General features: G+C 35.8%; 5 protein-coding genes across 5 annotated transcripts in view; 3 read left to right on the top strand and 2 right to left on the bottom strand.

Annotated features, from left to right (window-relative positions):
• LOC129807469 (uncharacterized) overlaps positions 1 to 21,382 on the top strand; it is a 30,224-nt gene extending 8,842 nt beyond the window's left edge. Inside the window, exons 5-12 of the mRNA XM_055856797.1 lie at positions 801 to 1,778; positions 1,897 to 2,204; positions 2,285 to 2,519; positions 6,749 to 6,836; positions 6,897 to 7,191; positions 18,302 to 18,620; positions 18,676 to 18,835; positions 20,560 to 21,382. Coding sequence (XP_055712772.1) covers positions 801 to 1,778; positions 1,897 to 2,204; positions 2,285 to 2,519; positions 6,749 to 6,836; positions 6,897 to 7,191; positions 18,302 to 18,620; positions 18,676 to 18,835; positions 20,560 to 21,382 — 3,206 coding nt within the window. The remainder of the gene's footprint in view (positions 1 to 800; positions 1,779 to 1,896; positions 2,205 to 2,284; positions 2,520 to 6,748; positions 6,837 to 6,896; positions 7,192 to 18,301; positions 18,621 to 18,675; positions 18,836 to 20,559) is intronic.
• Positions 737 to 1,838, top strand: LOC129810428 (deoxyribonuclease-2-alpha-like). The gene has a single exon (XM_055860894.1). The coding sequence runs from the start codon at positions 737 to 739 to the stop codon at positions 1,808 to 1,810; it is 1,074 nt and encodes a 357-aa protein (XP_055716869.1). The 3' UTR covers positions 1,811 to 1,838.
• LOC129810417 (poly(A) RNA polymerase, mitochondrial) lies at positions 1,804 to 3,721 on the bottom strand. The gene is made up of 2 exons (XM_055860882.1): positions 3,504 to 3,721; positions 1,804 to 3,438 (listed from the first exon to the last, which is right to left on the bottom strand). Exons 1-2 carry the CDS (start codon positions 3,637 to 3,639, stop codon positions 1,856 to 1,858), a joined length of 1,719 nt encoding a protein of 572 aa, XP_055716857.1. The 5' UTR covers positions 3,640 to 3,721; the 3' UTR covers positions 1,804 to 1,855.
• Positions 6,717 to 8,076, top strand: LOC129810425 (uncharacterized). Its single transcript, XM_055860892.1, has 2 exons — positions 6,717 to 6,836; positions 6,897 to 8,076. The coding sequence occupies exons 1-2, from the start codon at positions 6,760 to 6,762 to the stop codon at positions 8,017 to 8,019; spliced, it is 1,200 nt and encodes a 399-aa protein (XP_055716867.1). The 5' UTR covers positions 6,717 to 6,759; the 3' UTR covers positions 8,020 to 8,076.
• On the bottom strand, positions 11,288 to 12,594 carry LOC129810426 (snRNA-activating protein complex subunit 3). The gene has a single exon (XM_055860893.1). The coding sequence runs from the start codon at positions 12,481 to 12,483 to the stop codon at positions 11,344 to 11,346; it is 1,140 nt and encodes a 379-aa protein (XP_055716868.1). The 5' UTR covers positions 12,484 to 12,594; the 3' UTR covers positions 11,288 to 11,343.
• Positions 21,383 to 22,418: the final 1,036 nt, after the last annotated feature.

Genomic DNA, 22,418 nt, shown 5'->3' with positions numbered 1-22,418 from the left:
TATAAATCTCCTGTGAAACCAGGTAGGAGGAATTAACTTCTTAGTTGGGGAGTGATACTAATCCTGGTGATTTGTATATAAGATTTTCCACATCAATGCTGGTTGGAAGAGTTCCAGAAGCCCCTACAAAGGGATGAAATGTGGACAGATCGGGAAAATTGTGTGCGGTACATGTGCTTTGCTCGAAAGATGGGAAAATTCTTCTACAGTGTTGAAGAATGCCCAAGATCATTCAAATCCAACACTGACTGTCTCCTCGGACCAGTTAATAAAACAAAGGACTATCCAGAATGCTGTCCTGATGTTATATGTTACTAAATAATTGTGCAAAATATTTTTTTTTAAATTAATAAAACGGATTCTTATTGTGCATGTCTTGTTTGCTGGATATGGATCATTTAGCAGAATTTCTCAGAGTTGTGGATTGATCTTCAGGGAGCATCTGTTTCGATCTCGTTCCTGATCTCGTTTGACCAGATAGAAGTGCGTCAGACGTGACTTTTAAATTCAATGTGAAACAGCTGGGTTTCAGCATGTTCAGCATAAATTATGTAAACTAGGTAGACGATCAATACACTTTCTCGATCGTGAAGAGACACCAAGGCGCCAATTTTTCCCGCCAAATCATTGGCTTCGGCGATACTCGATCTCCCAGGTGCGATCTGTGATCGCAGCTTCGATGAAAAGCTTCTCTGACGCAGAGTTTATAAAGCTTTTTTGGTGATCATCCGTTACAATGTCTCGTACTCTTGTGATTTTCCTGATTTTTCCTGCATTTTTCTCCTTTGTGAAATTTTCAGAGGCCGCTCTATCTTGCCAGAATGCTCAAGGGAATCCAATTGACTGGTTTAACTTGTACAAACTGCCCAAGAAGATTTCAACAGGACTGCAGTATCTCGTGCTGACGGATAAAGACAATGACTGGGCACTTTCTGCTGATTCTATTGATGATCCCAAAAGCATTCCTGGTCGCACTTTGTCTCAACTCACTGATCAGCATCTGGTGCTGATGTACAATGATGAACCACCTGAAGGTGAGACAGATGCCACGAGAGGGCATACAAAGGGAGTCATCGGGACAGATGGGGAATCAGGCTTCTGGCTTATTCATTCTGTACCCAAATATCCAGAAAGGCTGTCTTCAGCGTACACCTATCCAAAAACTGGCACAATCTACGGGCAGAGCTTTCTCTGTGTCACCTTTAATGCATCAGAAATGGACACCATAGGCCTCCAGTTGCAGATGAATGAGCCACATTTCTATGAAATCAACCTCCCAGAATCACTAAAAGACAAATTTCCGAATCTTGTCAGAGCATCGGACATGAAAATGATCAGAGAACCGCCTTTTTGGCGTCTCGAGGAGCTGCAATCTCAACAGGGAAATACTTTCAGGAGCTTTGCTAAAAGTGCCAAATTCAAGAAAGAACTCTACATGGATTGGGTGGCTCCTACTCTAGGTGCAACTTTTATGGTGGAATCTTGGCTCCATGGTCCTGGTCGTTTGGAATCAAACTGTTCAACGCAATTTGGAGTGTTCAATCTCAAAGATCTCGTGGTGCATATGGAAGGGAAATTAACTACTTTTCGCACCTTGGATGATCACTCAAAATGGGCAGTTTCCCTGGGAGAGAAGGATTGGATTTGTGTGGGAGATATCAATCGAGCTGAGCATCAAAAAGTACGTGGGGGAGGTACTCTCTGTAGGTGGGACAAGAAAGTAGCCACAGCCTACAGGAATACCATTGTGGATTATGATCCCTGCGCTATGGAAATATGTGATGAAGAGGAAGAAGAACCATATTTTTGAATAAAAAACAACTTTATTTCTGCTCACAGACTAGTCTTTTAATCACTATCTCCTTTCCAGGACATTTGTCTGATGCTTATCTTTAGCTCCTGGGACCTTTTCTTCTGCAGAAAGTTCTTCCGCGGGATCCTCCGGATCACTGTCAACTACTTCGAAGAGTTTCCGAACATCCAACATTGGTCGCCGAGGAACTGTAGCTGGACCTTTTAGGAGAAGCGACAGGAGACCCCATGGAGTTACAGTGCTCTTCTCCACAAGGGAATCGAGAATCCATGCGGCTTCCCTCACTTCCATCCGAAAGTGTTCAACTTCTTCCAAGCTCACATTCTTGCTCACATTGAGACTAATCTCAAAGGGATTGACGATGTACATGGGAGAGAAATCGGGCTTTAGGGTATTCTTGGCCTCATTGAGATTTATGGCTCTATTGGCAAAGTCAAAGTGGGAATAGAACTCAAAGAATTGAAACAAAAGACTTCCCAGAGAGTCCTCATTCGTCTTCCTGAAGTCAATATTTTGCAGATCTCGCGCAAAAGTACAATTGATCCCATCTATGGTGACTCTGGTATCTCCGGGAGTTGCTTTGCCTACCAGGTAGTTTATCGAGGGCACAATGGGCTTCTTCAGTTGCTGCAGGAAGAACACAACAAGGGCTGTGAGAGAGAAATTTGTGATCCATCTTCCAGCCACGGAGTTTGTCAGGGAAACCGTATGAGCCCAGCGTCTGATTGCAAACGTCAAGGGCCTAACTCTCTCATCCAATTCCCCATAGAGATAGAGAAGTTCCGACATATACAGTCCACTTGTATTCGACATGGATAAATCCACCTCGAGGTCTAGAAATTCATGCCTATACTTAATAATTGGGACTCTGGCCCGAAGAATCCTGCGAACATTTGAAATTCCCGGCAGGAAAAGCTCCATGACATCCCCTATCCTCTCCATGCACTTCTGCACCTGATGCCGGGCATCTGTGAGTTCTTTTGAGTGAAAAATGAGGCGGGATGAAGCATTTGACCGATGAATATTATCTAACTCCAGGATGAGATCAAGATCACATCCCAATTTCCCAAAACCATTGACAGATGACCCAAAAGGAGTAGCCCTGGCGAAGGGAAACATCCCCGAAAGGGCATTTTCAATTTGCTGAGCTGCCAAGAAGCGCATTCTCGTGCCCAAATCATTCAATTTTGTGGCATTGTAGAGGATCTTCAGCTGATCATCCATGCTCGAAGCCACCTGAAGCCATTCATGAAGCTCCTCATTGCTCGCAACATTCGTGCCATTGACCGAAGCCAATTTAGCATTCTGACTAGGCTTCCTCGAAGCTCCTTTCCCAAAGTACATAAAGGAAGATTGAACAGGAAGTACTTGGGCTTCTCGAACAAAACCACTAGATCTCACAGCTTCCAGTGCTTCTTCCACTTCCGCAAACTCAACCAGGATATAATTGAGATTTTCCCCATACTGGTTGATTCCATAGTGGTGTGCCCCAACAATGCAGCCAAATTGGGAGCAATATGAATGGAGTTCCGGAAATGAATTCTCCGAATACACCTGCACCACAATACTCCTTCTAGCCTGATTCCGTCGAGTCTCAATGATGTCTTCAAGCTTCTGTGGCGCTCCTGTAGGATAATCATTGTCAGGAAGGGGATAACTTCCAGGAACTTGAAAACAAGGGCAGACAAACCTTTTTGACTGTGGCATTCCCGGTGTTTCTGGTAGAAATCTCTCTTTCTGCAAACATGACTCAATCCACGGGATAGTCCTGATAAATTATTGGACAAATTATGCAAATTTATACTTATCCCCGTGATTTTTTGCATTATTCAACGGAACTTCACGGGTTTTCCTCGCCACGATAAACATAACCTAAAATCACCAATAAATAAGCCCGCATTACCTTGTAGGTGTTGTGATTTATCTTTGAGACTTTCGTAAAATCATCAAAAGGCATCTTGAGATCATCTTTCCGAATATTTTTATAAGTTACAAATTTACAAAAAAGAAAAAAACAAGTCATTCTCTTAAGACTAGAATATCTAGTAGGCCCAAATTTTGCGGCATAAATTCCATATCGCTCCTTGGAATTTACAAGGGGCCAATTTTTCGACCATTTTTCAGGAGACAGCATGAAAGATTCAACTTGTGTAAATAAGTATCTCAATTTAATGACTGAACAAAAACAATTTATTTCTTTTCTAAATGTATGAGCACTAATATAAACATCGAAACTTTTATATTTTTATCTTTCAAAATATGTTTTTTAATGATTTAGCTTCTTGTCGTTCTAAATGTTGTGCAAATTTTGCTGAAATTAGAATGGCAAGGGATCAACTTACTTGTATTAGTCCCCTGTTTCACAAAAATTTGAACAATGAATATATTTTGTGCCCCTTTACTTCAAACAAAATTATGCAAGTTATCAAAAAGATTAAAATTTTGAAAAACTTTTCTAATATCGAAATTTAATAACTTATATCATCTGAAAATTTATTAAATTGTCTTTCTAAGTGCTTTAGAAACTCAAAATCTCAATAAAGTGAATTGACCCTTGTAATTTCCAAGGAGCGATATACATATAAAAAATATCAGGTACATCATCAGTTAAACCAGCATTTGTCGTAACTTCATTATTGCGATTTTGGCATATATACATATAAAGAATCGGCGTAATTTTGTTTATTAAACGCACTTAAGAAAAAGAAACGTATAAGCCCATTAAAAATTACTCCCTCCGTTCCGAAATAAGTCGTACGGTTGGGGAAAAATTAGGGATTATGGAATGGTTTCAGAGAATGTTTTTGTTATTTGCAAATATCTTGTGTATGAACTATCCTCCATGTTCAGGGATAATATCGGGATCTTATCACGATGGTAAGTTGAGGAATTCATAAGGTGAAGTTGTCCATTTTTCGCGTTTTTTTTAAAGAGCTCCGGTAGGTAGTTAATTACTAAAAAATGGACTGTGATTACCATTACAGGCTGGAATTTGTTCTAAATTATTAGTATGCACAAGTAGAACTCAACAGTTATTACCGATATGACATTTTTTATTGCTCAAATTTTGCAGAATGAGCAATAAAAAGAATATCCTTTTTTTTATGTGTTCGAATATCTGGATGCAAAATGGTGAAAGATAGGGACTTGGGACCTTCGGCAGACCCCCTATAAGTTTACCCTGGGACAATTTATATGTTTCTCTAAAACATATTCTGAATTGAAGAAAAAAATCGCACGGCGTGTTTTCGAGCAATCCCAAAAAACATGATTTTGAAGGGGAACGGATGGAGTGGGGGCAAAATAAAGAACATATTAATGGTCCCAGGGTCAACTTATGGGGGGGTCCCCCGAAGGTCCCAAGTTTGTATCTCTCACCATTCTGCACCTATTTTAAATTGAAAATAAAACGCCAAAAATAAGACATTTTTAAGACATTCGTTCCTCAACATACCATCAAGACTGGACCCCAATTTTAGTACTGGACATTAGCAATAGTACTTTACAAGAGATAATTGTTGATACATAAAACATTTACCATCAAACTTTCCCTTAATTCCAATTTTTCCCAAACGTATGACTTATTTCGGAACAAGATTTTTTTTCAAACGTACGACTTATTTCGGAACGGAGGGAGTATTTTAAACAAAAATTATCATAAGTGCCTTTAATTAATAAAAATTTATCAGAATTTGTCGTAACTTCTTTTGGTCGCTTGCGTGGCTTGTGATTTCCATCAAAAATGTAATATTTCTCATTAAAACGTTTACAAACTCTTCCAAATATCCAAAGACATTGCGAATAATGCAACATTAAATCATTTTAATTCAATATCTGTGAGAAAAAAAGTGAGAAAAATCCCTGCCTATCTGTCATTAATTCAAAACAACAGAAGCGATACGGCGCACAAAATTTATTCAATAAAATTTATAAAATAAATGCTTTTAGAGACAGAGATAAGAGTTTAATTGATTAGTTTAGTCAAATAAAGGTGCTTATTATCACTAGAGTCATTCACATTGAAATAATGCATTTTTGAAAATTGTCGTAACTTCCAAGATCTCCATACATTGGAAGTTACGGCTTTATAAATGATGGAAGTTACGATAAAATCTTATTATGTTTCATCGAACATATATCTCAAATCTCAATATATCAGCTTTTAAATCATTTTATAAAGATATTCTCAAGTTAACTTACAGTTTATTAGTGACACTTTTATTATTTTGACTCAAAAGTATCGCATTCGTTGCTGATTTTTAAGAAAAATAAAGCTGAACTGAAAATTTCGTCTCCTGAAAAGTTGCCAAAGGAACTTACGACAAATGCTGATTTAACTGACGACATACAGAAACTTGCATTTCATTTAGGGGGAGGTAGGGCTACTTTGAGCTGTGGGGCTACATTGTTATAGAATTTTTTCATATATTTCTAATGGAAACTAGATTTTGACGTGATGTAATTTAGATAGAAAAAGTAATTGTGGATCTATCTAAAACCTAAATAATATAATTGGAAGTTCCAGCTTCATTTAAAAATAGGCGAAAAAACATGTATCAATTTAGCCCCACCGCTCAAAGTAGCCCCAGCTCCCCCTATGGTCAAACTTTAATAAAAATTTAATTTTAATTTTAATTTGCGTTGTCCTGCGGTGATATTACAAGTTATGTTGAATACAATATCTGTGATTTTCAATAATCACCTTAATCAACAACATGCATGTTTCTGCTCCCGTCAGTGAAACATTTGAGAAACGCCCTTGAAACTTTTATAAGAAAAGCATGAAACATTGAAGGCATCTCCGCCGGCCGCTTTGGATTAAGATTGAATTTTCTTAAAAATTTTAATCCCGTTTACACCGCAAGATTAAATTTTGGAATCAAATTTTTGCGCGAATAACGTTTGTAAGGTTAGATGTAATTGAATTGTCCAAAGAGTTTCTCAAAATGACCATAATAAAATATTTGCTGGCTCGGAGGATGCTGAGAGCAAGAAGACAGAGAGAATTCAGAACAAGGATGAAGTAAGTTCTATTATTTTGACCATATAAGAATACTGTGACATATTCTTGTTTTCCTTTCAGGAACTTGATGCTTGAATACTTCTCTCTTCTATTGAAATATAAGATGAGGAGGATCCGAACAGTATGGGCATATTCCCGAATGGACGCAGCATGGGTAAGACTCCGTGATGAAGCACCAGAGGCAGAATTCAAGGACGCTTTCCGTATGTCGCGCGAGTCATTTTGGAAGCTTGTTGAGCTTCTCCGGGAGGACCTACAGCATCAACCTAATCTCATCTCAACGCGTATACCTGTACCTCCGGAAAAACAAGTTGCATTGACATTATACAAATTAGCAAGTTGCGCTGAGTACAGGGTAATCGGGGATGCCTTTGGCATCCACAAGAGTACTCTTTGTCAACATTTCCATCGGGTCATCAAATGCATAAATGAGAAACTTGTGCCAAGACTTATCCGGATGCCAAAACAGGACGAATGCAGGGAATCTGCTCGAGAATTCCAAAATATTTCTAGCTTGCCACAAATTATTGGCGTACTGGACAGAAGCCATATTCCGATCTCATCACCAGAAGAAGACAGAAAAGATTTTTTAAATAGTAGGGACTATGCCTCTATTATCCTTCAGGCCACAGTCGACCACGACAAGAAGTTTATTGACATTAGCGTCAAACATCCGGGATCATGCAATGATGCGTTCGTTTTTAAAAATTCTTGCTTATATCTCCGGAAGGAAGAGCTAATCCCGAGAAGCAATTTTCACTGGAACGGGGTGAATATCCCGTATTTGATAATAGGAGATCCGGCTTATCCACTGCTCCCATGGCTGATGAAAGATTTTAATGAACCCAATCTGCCAGAAGAAAAAGATCAATTTAACAAACGCTTAAACAGGGCCAGAGTGTCTGTTGAGGCCGCATTTGGACGACTAAAAGGTAGATGGAGGATTCTCCTAAAAAGGAGTGAAATTGGGCACACTTTTATGCCTGAAGTCGTGGCAGCTTGTTGCTCTCTGCACAATTTCGTAGAGGATGAAAATGAAACTTTCCATATAAATTGGAATCTCACACCAGCCGACCTGGAGCAATTGCCTCAGCCAAAAAAATACATGTGTCAGGAAAACGATTCCTTGGAAGGAAGTATCATAAGAAATACTTTGGTAAACTATAATAACCCGAAAGTTTAATCCATTTGAAATCGTAATCATAAAAATTCAAGGATTGCAATTAAAGCAAATTAGAATAATTTCAAGATTTTGGTTTTAAGAATTTTTGAAGGAGGCGGGATCGGTGCCTTGCCTGATTCTTACGGAGACTGATGTTCTTCCAGGAATTTCCAATCCGAAAGGACTTCATTTAGAAGTCTTCATTATTAATACTTTTCCTCCTTTTACTGCTCGAACTTCACAGAGGCCAGTATATAATATAATCCCTCGATTTTTTTCACTTACAAAATTTCCACCTTCCCCTCCCCCCAGGGGGCTTACTTTTATCATATATTCGCGTTTCAGACAATTTCTAAAAAATTACGTCACAGACGAGCAGTCCGTTGTCACGCCTAGAGGCCAAACGGTTAAAGGTAGATTTGAGACCTTCGGATGACCCCACACAAGTCGGCTCTATTTTAATATATCCCTCACCCCTCCCTTCCCTCTGAAACTACACTCTGTCCCGGGATTATGCACATTTTCGGGACCGAAAAAGCGCGAAATGGCATTACGCATCGAGAAAATTTGCATACCTGCAGGGGCTTTCTATTGAATGAATCGGCCGTGGAACGAATTTCGCGCGGAGTAAAAGTAGTTCAAACAAAAAGATTCAACTGTTTAAAAGAAATTCATCAAGAAACAGTACTCTTTGGCCAGAGTTCTTCAATAAATTAACTCAAGACAAATTAACTCCATAAAAAACATAAATCCACAAACTACTAAATTCGGTCTAAAAAGTCTCAAATTCACATCTGTTAAACTCTTCAATCATTTCACATACAAACACCCGGATTCCACACCGGAAAATATTTTAAAAAAATTGTACATAAACACATCTCTGAATTTTCATGAAAAAAAAATTCTTTGTCTCGGATCACCTCCGCATTTTCTGTTTCTGTTAATTTTTATTCTTATTCTGATTGTATTTTAGAGCAATAATTATTGTATTTGTATAGTAACTTAATTGTAAAATGCTTTGCTTGGGGCATAAATAAATGTTTTATTATTATAAATTGTTAGAATATTTAAAATTTTTACCTTAATAAAAGAAATTAAAGTTTTATACTAAAAAATAAGCATAATGTCTCCAAATTTCCCACGTCACAAAATAGTAGGGGAGACTTTGGCAAAGTCACAAAACAGATATTTTATTTTTTTACAAGCTACTCGAGCGCTTCAAAAATTTCTAATTAGCGCAGTTTTATAGGAAATTTACTGCTCTACAACTTTGTGAAAGTACTTTTCCTCTATTTTGTAAGGAAATACGTTTATCGAGCCAATTTATAAAAGGTAATTTTGTGACTATTCTCAAAAATGCTGGGGCAAATAGTACCAGACATGGGGTATTATCATATTTTGATTCGCTTCATTACGGGCTTCCGTAAATTTAAAAAATACTTAGAGGACATATTTTTACAGAAAATTTATTCACCTACACCTTTGTAAAACACCGTTTTCTTTGCGAGAAAAGTGAGAAAACGAGAAAAACGCTTTGCAAGCTATTTTGGAAAAAAAATACCAAAGACTGCAAATCGTTTGACCAATGCAAACAACAAGCGGCGAGACATGATAATGACGTTTCTTTTCGCCGTGAAACATCAAAAATTGCTTCGCTTTTTTGTTATTTTTTGCTCTATACCTTTTGTTACTTTTTACCCCAAGTGGCCATTTTTAATAAAAGGTTTTCTGGAGGAAAGAACTTGTGAAATTCTAAAATAGATAGCGGATTCGTATTCAAAAAATCTAAATTATTTAGAAAATATTCACCAGTGCATTAATTTTGGAAAATAAGTAGGTAATAATTGTTATCTTCTGCAAGGAAAATATTTCAAAAATAGAGCTACAAATTCGATATTTTTTATTTTCTAAATACCTTGTTCAAATTCTAACAAACTTACGACATTGAAGAAGGTCTATGGAGGCTATCTATAGAAAAAAATTTGAGCCGCTATCTTTTTTATCTTGGAAGATATTGAATTTTGAATTTTTCGATTTGTGACTTTTTGCCCCAGTCTCCCCTATACATTCAGACGTATTTCAAAAACGATTTCATAAATTGACGCCCAAAAGTAGGCAAACTTGCATAACTGTATGTGCTTAATCTTGTCAGGTGCATAATCTCGAAGTGCACAATGCCGAGACTGAGTGTATGTTTTCTGGGAACACTAAGACATATCGCCTGAATACGAAAATCCCTTTGAATCATTCCTAATAACGATTTTCAAGGTCTTCAAAGGCTGTAGAGAGCGTACTTCTCAACCGAATGGTGTCATATGGGGCTCGTTAGAAAGGTCTTGGAATTTCCGATAAATCTGAACCGATTCAATTTATTCTGAACGGGTTATGAACTGATAACTATTTTTATCTCAAAATCAATTGTATTACTCCTAAGGGCCTTGACAGACTTGAGGATTAGCCGAGAGACGGCTTAGTGTAATTATATTCTACATAATGGTTAAGCTTCATTTCAATAATTTTCCACTAAGTCGTCTCCCGGTTTAAGTCGTAAGTGTGTCTAGCGCATAAGCCATTTAGCGGAATCTTTTGTATGATTGATTAGGTTAAAATGGGTTGAGAACCGATAAATTATGCGAAGTACTTTTGGGATATAGTCTAAGACCAGTTTCAGACTAGAGGTTTAGCCCAGTTCCCGAAGATCTCAAAATCCTAAATAGCGAGCAATTTTAATGCTTTTTGATAACCCTATAGGTCACTTATCTGTAATAATCCACTCCTAAGTTACATTTTTTCGAAAAATCGTGATTGATAAAAGATTAGAGCAGTTAAGCCATATGGCTAAGTCTTAGGTCTGAAGCCCGTATAAGTCATGAGTTCCAGCATTTCGCAAAGCATGGAACGCTTTGCCACCCCTTTTTTATTTCTATTGATACTCTCTCTGTACCGAAAGGACCCTAGTTCATGGAAACAGTTCGATGGAATGCTTCTCGAAGGCGGCTTTAGAACAGCCGATCCAGGATCGACTCTAAACGCATATTTTTTTTCATCTTACCTGATTGTGCGTTACACAATTTAATAATATCATAGCTTTGATTCAAGTTTTTAAATATTATTTCAAATAGCTCACAGGACTCATAGGACTCACAGTCTCGCTTGAAATCCGCCTTCTAGAAGTACTTTACCGGTCTTTCCCCAATTTTGAAAATCCTAGAATTGTGAAGTATTTTTAATGTCCAAGCCAATACTTGAAATCCTTGCAATAGAGATGCATTCCAGTAGAAATTCAGACTTCAGGGCTAACTTAATATATTTTATTCATGGCTTACTTTACTTTTAAAACGGACTTCATGTAGATGGACGTGATTCTGCAAAGCGGTAAGCTTTGAAATTCCCAATCTTCTTACCATCTTTGTAGAGGTATGTCTCAAAGCAGATATTGCAATAGAATGTAGGATCAGCTATTTGCCTCTGGCAGTTCCGTACAAGATATGCCACGGGATTTACGCCACAAATGAAGCAGATGTGACAACGATTGTTGGAGACAGTCCTAAGATATGGATATTGCGATCGTTGGAGGATATCCGATGATTGCAGTAGCCTTACATCTGAGAATACGAACAAATGCTCACAGTTCCCATAGTGTTGATACACCTGTGGGTAGCCTATGCGGACAGTCAGGTCCTCGAAGCTAATGTCTTCCATTGAGGAAGATTTGAGATCATCGATATCATCGATATTCTTGGCCCATTCGATGATTGGTGAGGAGTAATCCTTGGAGTATGGACGGGAAAAATCATTGTAGAACGTATCCGTGATGAAAAAGAATGCTGAATCGTCGTCCAGTGGAGGTTTTTCCCCACGGTGATTCTCACTGATTTCCGGAAAGGGTCCATAGGAAGCAGAACAGAAGATTTTGTTGCGCAACACAGACAATTTCTGTGACCCCAGTACAAGAAATTCCTGACAGAAGCTAACTTGGAAAGAAGGATTATCCGGTTCAAACTTGAAGGGTTGATAGAAGCGCAAACTAATCACAGTTTCTTGGAATGGTACCAAATCATTCCCTAATTCCTCATCCAAATTGTCCGGATTGAGACGTCTGTGTTTCGAGTGCTTGGATTTCCTTTCGTCAATCCGACAATGGGCATTTTGATGCTTATTCAGCCTTGCCTGGATTGTGTGGAGCTTAAGGGCATCCGTGGGAATCTCAATACTGACACCAACGTTGCGATTGTAGAAGGTTTTCGTAGGATCAAATGTCTCCACGGGAATATCGTGGTCTGATGATATTTGTCCCAAATCTATAGAATCCATTAATGAAATGAATTTCGTATTATCGCCTTCCATTCCCATCAATTTCTGGATATCTTCATCATTTTCCGGGAACTTTTCCACACCATCAATGGGAATTGCATCTAAGAAATGCTTCATGCGATCCTTTATCTTGAATTTAGCTGTCTGACGTGGAGGATAAACTCTTTCCATGATTTCTTTTTCACTAAAAGTTAATTTTCACTTGATTTTACCCGAAATGCTGGAGGTATTCTGCGGACAAGACTTTGTTTTGATTCTCAACTTTTGAAACTTACCCTTCGGAAACATAAAACATTCATGAAACATTTCAATTTTGCCTACTTTCAGGCGGCTAGGGCAACATTTTGAATTTTAAATGAAACCTAAATTCAACGGACACCAGATGGTAGGGGAAAGTGCCCATGCTTGATACTGTAAAATGATTTTCAAGGTTTGTGATTACAGTAGACTCTCGCAAATTCGGCTCTTTTAAGATCGGGCTACTTTTTAATTCAGGCAGCGGTTACATTTGAAAAAAGTTTGTTGTCATTTTTCAAGTTTGATTATGATAATCAAATGAATCAAATATGTTCAAATTTGGCATGGTTTGTCTTAGTTTTGATGTGATTTTGCATTATTGAGGGATTTTCATGCAATTTACGTTATATATGAGTGTGTGAACTCAATATCTATATGCACATGAATAAAAAATCGTTGCATTTCAAAAAGTTTGTCGCCCGAATTTCTGTCTAATTCGGCTGACATTGCGGTCCCATATGCCCGAATTTGAGAGAGTCTACTGTATTTTCTGATTACCACACAAACCGAAGCGATTCTTCCACTATGACAAAAAAATGTATCACTTATTAGGTTCATAATCCCACCTCAAATAGTTCCTGAAAATCGTCGGATGACCACCAAATTTTCACCAGCTGTAGATCTCGGTCTCAGGAACAACATCCCAGCAAAACTTCGTTCTCCAATTCCGCAATTTTTCTTCTTCTTCCTTTTTTAACGGCCATCATTCAAAAACCGCACTATCGGCAAACAACCAAAGCTATCAACATTTGTCTCGAGTAAGCGAAGTCTCACAACCGTTACGTAATGGCTGCTTCAGAGACGATTATTTCAAATCTATAGATTTTATTGGAAAAATTGACGAAAATATACTTAATGAAATGAAAAGAATAATTTTTTCATAAATAATAAATAATTTTAAAGGCCTCAGCTAAAAATCACATCGTAATTTCTTTTGTTCTTAAGAAAATTCTTGTACAATTTATCAAAAAATGCAGAATTTTCGGTCGGGAGTATGTTTAATACTGCTATTTAATCCTTCTCTATAGACAGCATATCCTCGCAGTACTTGTATATATAAAATATTTCATGAAAATCATGATTATAAATTCTATCAAGTTGATAAATAATTTCAGAGAAAATATTTCAAGTCCATTTTGACAGAACGACATCTTGAGGAAAGTGACGAAAATTCGTAAAATTTTCTGTAGAAATTCTGCAGAAAATTCTGCAGAATTTTCATACAACGATCGGATCCACCTTTAGAACAAAATTCTGCAGAATTTTCGGTAGTTACATTTTCAAATCTGACGAATTTCTGCAGAATTCTGCCGAATTTGCCGGGTGGGATATCGCTTGGAGTAATATAAGGCTAAGTCGACTTAGCATAGTATGGAATGGAGCCGTCGGTTTGTAAGACTGTTTATTAGTTTTAAAATCACTCTAATGTAATTTTTCTAAGCCATGTTTTTATGACATTAGGCCGCTAGCAAAAACCATTTTTTCACTTTGAGTCCATGAAAATAGCATTCTGCAACCTTAAAATTCAGGCAACAGGGTTGAAGGCTATGTCAATTGTCGATAAAATTTGAGGATTACAATAGGTGTAATTATGAAAGAATCACATCTAATGATAGAGTTGCCACATTTAAATTATCATTCATGGACCCTTCTTAAAATATAGGATGGACACAGGTAGAATTTATGAATTTTTCACCACCCTCAAAAACAGTGTTCCCAAGTAAAAATATTTTTATATAAATATTAATACTGATGAACCCTCTATGTGCCTTTGAGAATAGTTTTCCCGAACAGCAACATTAATTAAGAAATAGGGTAAGTGTGTCAAATTTCGGCGTAGTTGCATGCAAGCGGCAAAGTCTCAAGTTTGAAATGTATTATATTTAATAGAAATAGATTTTTTTCATTACTTCTTTTTAAGGAGTGTTGCTTAGAACCTTGTAGAAAGTTTATCGTCTCTATTTACTTTAAAATCATTCTTAATACATTTTAAAATGAATAAAAATATAGACATAGCTTTGGTGCCCTATTTCGGCCACCTTCATTCTCATAGTTCCTTGCCCTTCGGGAATTCTCGCAATATCTTTTTCACGTCATCTCGTTTATCGAAGCTACATTTTTTGTTATTCTTTTGCATTGTATAATCTCTGGAGTATGTAAAAACTAAAAATTCATGGAAGTTCGAGGAACAAAAAAGGTGGCCGGAATTGCAAGCTGGCCGGAATTTGGCACACTTACCCTACTTATGAAATATCATGTATTGAAATTACAGTTTTGAACCCATTTTTGATTTTTACTTCCTGAAACTAGGAAAAAAGAGCTGTGATCCTATTTTTTAGGAAATGTGAGGCTTAGGACCAGCTATTAAAATATATTACTATGAGTCACAATTATTGATTAACGTACGAAAAAAATAGTTATTATCAAGCTTGGATCGTATCAAGCATGGGCACTTTCCCCTATCAATCGTATCAATGAATCAATATCGATTTTTTTAAATCAAATTTTACTAGAATACTTAGTGTTATTTGCACTGTTAGCTTATTTTAATTATTTAATTACAAATAACTTTTGGACAACAATGAGGATAATCATAATTTGGTTGAACTGATGTAATAGTGCAATTTGGGCCAGGATTCAAAGATACTGAGCAGCCAAGAAGTCTAATGATGATGCCATCGTAGCAGAAAAATTGAACACAATAAACTGGTTGCGTCCAGACTTGTCCATGTTCTAGCGTTTGTTCTTCTATTCTACAAGTCTTAAAAATATCTAAAAGCACAAAAAAGCATCAAATCACGTCATAAGCTGAATAAAAAAAAATGAAAGTGTTATATTTACAATCTGGGCCTTCTCTGGCGTTTATCATTGCTGAGGCGAAAAGAATAACAAAACAAAACACTTTTAACATCTTTTTATTGGGGAAGAATTAACTAAGAACCGACCACTTCGACAGCAAATTCAAAAATGATCCGTTCTTCCAACATGTTTTGTTGATTGCAATGTTCGTGAACAGTTCAAGGACGGTTTCTTTGGTTTAGTGACGCCATCAAGTTTCTCGTACTAAATTAATGTGTAATATTTTACGGTATGCGGCAAAAGGTTAAGGAAAAACATAAGTTCTTAATGAGGCGGAAATTCCATTTCAATTTGGCTGAATAAGGTGACTCAAATCCTTAAACATCTTTTGTGCGTTAATATTGTATTTACTGAAAATAACTGTTTTGTAGACATCAAGTTATATATTTTTTATATTTGACATTTTACATTATATATACAGAAATAATGAATATATTAGATGAGATCATATATTCTGTCAGTAGAAGAGGTAAAAAGTTTGGAGTGGTATATCTCAGCTCCTGATGAACATAATTGGATGAGTGAACTATTGTTGGAAAGCTTGGTTCATTAGCTTTCAGAATCTGGTATATGTAATTGGCTATGGGTAAATCATGGTCATCCAGAACCATTTATGTCGAAGAAGACACTTTTTGCAGCGTCATTTTTGACCATCTACTTCTGGGACCAGGAGTAACTCACAATTCTCGCACAAGGACTATTTGTTAGAGGAACTCAAAGGGTATAATTTGTAGAAGAAACTTTTTTTTTTGGACATCTTACTTTTTTTATTCATCGACTTTTGCAAGAATTTTAAAATGTTGAACGCACAGAAAAAATGACGGAAATCCTTCTATCCCATTTTCTGGACAAACTAATGAAGATATCGACTTGGAATGTTCTGAGTACCCCCCCATAAGTTGATCCAAGGAATCCAAATGTCACTTCAATTTCATCCCCACGTCTATCCTTCCCCTCCAGAAATCACTCCTTTAGGAATATCTCAAGAACCAGACTATCGATGCATTTCATTTTGGGATATGTTTTAGAGAGTATCCTGGCGGACATTTCATTCATACATCTCAAAGACGTCCGACCTCTTCTTCTTGCACTTGCTAATAATCTGGTTAGTAGAGCAGAATTTCTTCTGATCAATTTTCTGACCAAAGAGACAAAGTTAGCGACTTTTATTGTTCTGAGTACCCCCCCATAAGTTAATCTAAGGAATCGAAACAACACATGCATTTGCCTCTCATCCCACTCCTTCTCCTCCAGAAACCACTCTTTTGGGAATATCTCAAGAAATAAACCATCGATCCTTTTCATATTTGGATATGTTTTTGACATGGCCAAGGCGGACATTTTGTCCTCAGACACCAATATCATCCAGGAATATTTTTTTGGAATCTAGAAAATAAGTGTTTAAACTTTTGTACCAGTGAATTTCAACATAAAAGAAATACTTAACCAAGTAAAAATTGAATAAGCTTGTAAAAAAATTTAAGATCTATCAAATAAACTACATTCTGTCTAAATCCGTTAAAAATACACTCCCTTACGCAGTCTATTAATTGGCCTTGGAAATTCCAAGAATAAATTCCTGGATGATATTAGTGTCTGAGGACGAAATGTCCGCCTTGGCCATGTCAAAAACATATCCAAATATGAAAAGGATCGATGGTTTATTTCTTGAGATATTCCCAAAAGAGTGGTTTCTGGAGGAGAAGGAGTGGGATGAGAGGCAAATGCATCTGTTGTTTCGATTCCTTAGATTAACTTATGGGGGGGTACTCAGAACAATAAAAGTCGCTAACTTTGTCTCTTTGGTCAGAAAATTGATCAGAAGAAATTCTGCTCTACTAACCAGATTATTAGCAAGTGCAAGAAGAAGAGGTCGGACGTCTTTGAGATGTATGAATGAAATGTCCGCCAGGATACTCTCTAAAACATATCCCAAAATGAAATGCATCGATGGTCTGGTTCTTGAGATATTCCTAAAGGAGTGATTTCTGGAGGGGAAGGATAGACGTGGGGATGAAATTGAAGTGACATTTGGATTCCTTGGATCAACTTATGGGGGGGTACTCAGAACATTCCAAGTCGATATCTTCATTAGTTTGTCCAGAAAATGGGATAGAAGGATTTCCGTCATTTTTTCTGTGCGTTCAACATTTTAAAATTCTTGCAAAAGTCGATGAATAAAAAAAAGTAAGATGTCCAAAAAAAAAGTTTCTTCTACAAATTATACCTTTTGAGTTCCTCTAACGAACAGTCCAAGTGCGAGAATTATGGGTCACTCCTGGTCCCAGCAGTAGATGGTCAAAAATGACGCTGCAAAAAGTGTCTTCTTCGACATAAATGGTTCTGGATGACCATGATTTACCCATAGCCAATTACATATACCAGATTCTGAAAGCTAATGAACCAAGCTTTCCAACAATAGTTCACTCATCCAATTATGTTCATCAGGAGCTGAGATATACCACTCTAAACTTTTTACCTCTTCTACTGACAGAATATATGATCTCATCTAATATATTTCTTCATCTCAGTTTTTTTTGGTCAGTAACTTATGACGAATTCTATGTACTGTATATCCCAACAAAAAACAAATTTGCAAATTAAACCTGTTTCGTGGAGAATGAGAAAATCATGAGGATAAACATAAACAAGTTCACTTAACTCCAATAAAACAGTCGTGATTTTAGTGTTGAAGTGCGAATTGGTTCTTCTTCTGTTTAATCCTTAACTAAAAATATATCTGCTTTAGCAAATATTTAAAATGAAATTTCTCGTGTATTTGCCTTGCTACTTACTGATATTCCTCACATGTGTATCATTGAGCTTTCAAAAGCTGCCCATGGGAAATTGTGATCATGATGCATTCTTTTATGAATTCATAAACCCAACAATTGGATGGATTGGGATTGGTGCTGTGAATCTTGGTGATAGGGATCGATTGGATAACATAACAATATCTGTCCAAATGGAGGCAGAAATAAACGATCAATCTTACCTGGGAGAAATTAAAAAGCTCTACTTCACAAAGATCAAAACAAGTGATCCTATTCCCAAATATTCTATATACTTTGAAATACGCGTCCCTGTAGATAATCCTCTTCCCAACATCGTGAGAATTACTGTGGACGGATACGACTTATGCGAGAATCCAGGTAAAAAGAAAATTTATAGAATTTAAGTAACTTTTAACTAATTTCTAAATTTTAGTGCAATCCAACGATACAACAATCATCAATTTGGGTTACATTTATAATTCATATTTAAACACTGAAAAGCAGTTTAGTAAAGTCATACGTAATCCGAAATCAACAACAATGGATCAAAATGAATCAATTTCGCAAATTCAAATTAATAATCTTAATATTGAGTAAGTTATATTGCCTTTAGGCATATTTTATTTTTAGTAGAAAGAGTTTTTTATTAAATTTTTCTGAGAATGGTCTATTTTTATAATTTTCCAATTTTAGATGAGAAATATGAAATTTAGTCAGTGAAAAATCAAATTTAAAAGAATAAAAAGCAGTAAAAATACTAGTTTTAGTCAGTAAAAAACTAAAGTCGGTCAGTAATGGCTCCGGCACATCTTTTAGATAAGGAAAATCTATGAAATCAAAATTCATATCTCTTTCTTTTCCACAAGTTATGCATATCTCTATTTCACTTTGCCGCACTCTTCTTCTCCTTTTGAACATCACTACAAATTCAATTTAGATTCAGTTATTTTTGGATACAAAAGAGTGGGATAGATATGGAACACTATTTTAAAAGAAAGAGTTGTGAACTCTGATTTCATAAAAATTTCCTAAAAATTAAATCATAAGTCTTAACTCTTTATTAAAATGAGTTTAATGTACATAATACAAAAATAACATATTGTGCTTTTAATGAAAATTTCACTTGCTTTTAGAGCCTTTAATAGAGTACTAATTAAATTTGATTTTTACTGATCAAATTTGATTTTTTAACGATCAAATTTATTTTTAGCTGAGATTTTTACGCCACCGATACACCTTTTAAATCAGCCTTTTCTTTTTCAAAGGATTTGCGTAAGTCTATACCAATATTTTTTCACTCAAAATTAGATTGAATTAAACTTAATTTGGTGTACTGTACAAAAGAAGAAAGAGTGCGAAAGAGCAAGATAGACATATGCAAAACTTTTAAGAAAGAAAGAAAAGTGAATTTGGATTTTATGAAATTTTCTGATACAATTAAATCCATTTTTTCTAAATATTTAGGATTTTTACTAAACAAAATTTAGTATTTTAAGCCTCTAGCACACCCTTTAGATCAGCAAAATGTCGTAAAATCAAAATTTACATCCCGTTATTTCTTAAAAGTTTAGTATATATCCTATTTTTTTGCGCTCTTCTTCTTCTTTTATTCGTCACACCAACTTAAATTTAGTTCAGGCCAATTTTGAGTCGGAAAGAGTGGAATAGGTTACTACTACTGAGAAAAACAGGGATGTGATCTTTGTTTTTATGAAAATTTACTGATTTAAAAGGCGTGCCGGAGACATGACTAACTAAATTTAATTTTTACTTACCAAATTTGATTTTTTTTACTGCTCATTTTTTTGCCTATTATTATTAGTACACTAACTGCCCGGGAACATCATCTTTCCGAGATTCTTTTACTAAATTTTGTTTTGGATAGTAAAAAATCAAATTGAGCAATAAATACTCCAAAATAGTCAGAAAAAATCAATTTTCGGTTAGTAAAATTTTGTTGTCAGTACATAATATAAAATAAGTAAATTCCGTAAATACTTTTAAATCATATCTAAAATGCAAGGACGCTTCATTGTTTCCTAATTTCCGTTTTACAAAGAATATTTTATAATTTTTTTAACATTTGAATTTTTTTCGTTATATTTATAAAGTGACCGAATTTTATCTTTGCTGACGAAATTTTACCAAAATATTTCCTATTATGCTGCAAACTCTCTATTAATGTTAGTCATAGTTCCTGAGGGAAAAGCATCCAAAAAATATTTATGAGCTAGATGTTATGTACAATAATCATAACAAAAAGCACTGGTAAAGTAAAAAATGCCCAAAATATCTCACAATTTAAAATAAATTCTAGGGAACCTATTGATTGTGGTAGAATAGGACCACTTGACAACATAGATCCCGTGATCACTGACGAGAAGATCCTTCCCAGAGGTGGTTGGCCATGGCTAGCATCAATTTATGCGTACAATGGTGAAAAACTTGGATTTCAATGTGGAGCAACGCTCATTTCAGATAAACTTGTTCTAACAGCCGCACATTGCTTCTTTGATAACAACCATCAAATAAATAAGTCCAGTAATGTTGTTATTCTAGGACAGTACAATCTTAAAAAACCTCAAGATCAAGGAACAGAAATTAGATATCCTAAGAGAGTAAATATTCATCCGAATTATCAGAAGGGAAACGACATTGATTCAGACATTGCCATTGTCGAGTTAACAGAACCTGTACAATTTACCAACTATATCCGACCAGCATGTTTATGGAAGAAACCTTCTCCTAAGAAGAGCATTGTAGGACATAATGGAGTCATAGCTGGTTGGGGCCGAGATGAACTTGGGAATTTCTTCACAGACTTGCCCAGAAAAGCAGAAATTCCCGTAGTATCCGATGAGACATGCTTGAGATCTCATGATGCCTTCTCTGATATTATCTCTGAAGCAACATTTTGTGCAGGATGGCGCAATGGAAATGATGGTCCCTGCAACGGAGATTCCGGTGGAGGTCTAATGTTTTACAAAGATGACAAATGGACAATCAGGGGAATTATTTCGACGTCAATATTATCAAATAAAAGATCTTCTTCATGTGATCAGAGTGAATATATCGTATTCACCGATGTTGTTCCATTTTTAGACTGGATAAAGTCCTTCAAAAGTCATAAGTCATCCTAATTTAGACTCAAATGTACATTTAAGAAATTTTATTTATACAATTGAAAATTGTGAGAAAGTGAAATATATTTCGAGAGATTTAATTTCAATGTTTAGAATTTTTTGATAGACGCAAGATAATTTTAGAAAGTCGTGCAGAGAAAAATGAATAACTCGAGTTTTCTTTTATTGTCTTTACATGTTGACTGAGATGCAATATTTATAAGGGGAAATGGGGCACTTTTAATTAAAGCAGCTTTAAATTTTGACATTTTTCTTCTATTTTGAAAAGGAACTGAAACTTATCATGATAAAATTTAGCTTCACAAACTAATTGTAAACCTAAAGTACATTATGATAAACTTCAATTCCTTTTAAAAATAGGAGAAAAAGCCCAATTTCAAAGGTACCCCAATTCAAAAGTGCCCCACTTCCTCCTATTAAAAGAAGTAATTCGGAAATAAGTAAGAGCATTTTTTAAGGAGTCAGTAAAACGTTACCAAAATCGAAATAGTGTGTCCTGAAATCATATGAAACTTTGGAGTCAATCCTTAATTTCTAATGTCCGTTTATTGCATAAAAGCTTGTCCTCCTTGTCCCTGAAATTTATAAATTTATTTTATTCTTTTATTTTATTGGAATCCCCTGTTAAGGCTTGGACCAGTTGTAAGAGTTATAAGATGGTGATGGATCAATAATTAATTTTTATACGAAATTCGTTTCAAGCTACTTTTTATGTGATTTTTAAATCGGTCGTGAACTAGTAAATATAATAAAAAAGGGTGGCAAATCATCCGAGGTTTTGCGAGCTGCTTGAATTCCCGAAGTAGCTTTGCTGGCTCTGCCTTATATTCTTTTCGTAAGGTTTTTGGGTGCTTAAGATTAAGTTCGTTTTAAATTTGTTTACAAATTATCTTAAAACCAAATTGAAATATAAAATTGTTTGTGAAGGGGATATTAAAAAAAAAATATTTTAATTAGTTGATTGACCAAAACTCTTTAAGATTAGGCCCTTTGACCTTGGGAGAGAGGGACAAAATAAATAGCTTAGTCTCAA

The sequence above is a fragment of the Phlebotomus papatasi genome, chromosome 1 (genome assembly GCF_024763615.1).
Source record: "Phlebotomus papatasi isolate M1 chromosome 1, Ppap_2.1, whole genome shotgun sequence".
Taxonomy (NCBI): domain Eukaryota; kingdom Metazoa; phylum Arthropoda; class Insecta; order Diptera; family Psychodidae; genus Phlebotomus; species Phlebotomus papatasi.
Note: the sequence above shows the minus strand (reverse complement) of the source record. Positions and strands in the feature narration are given on the sequence as shown.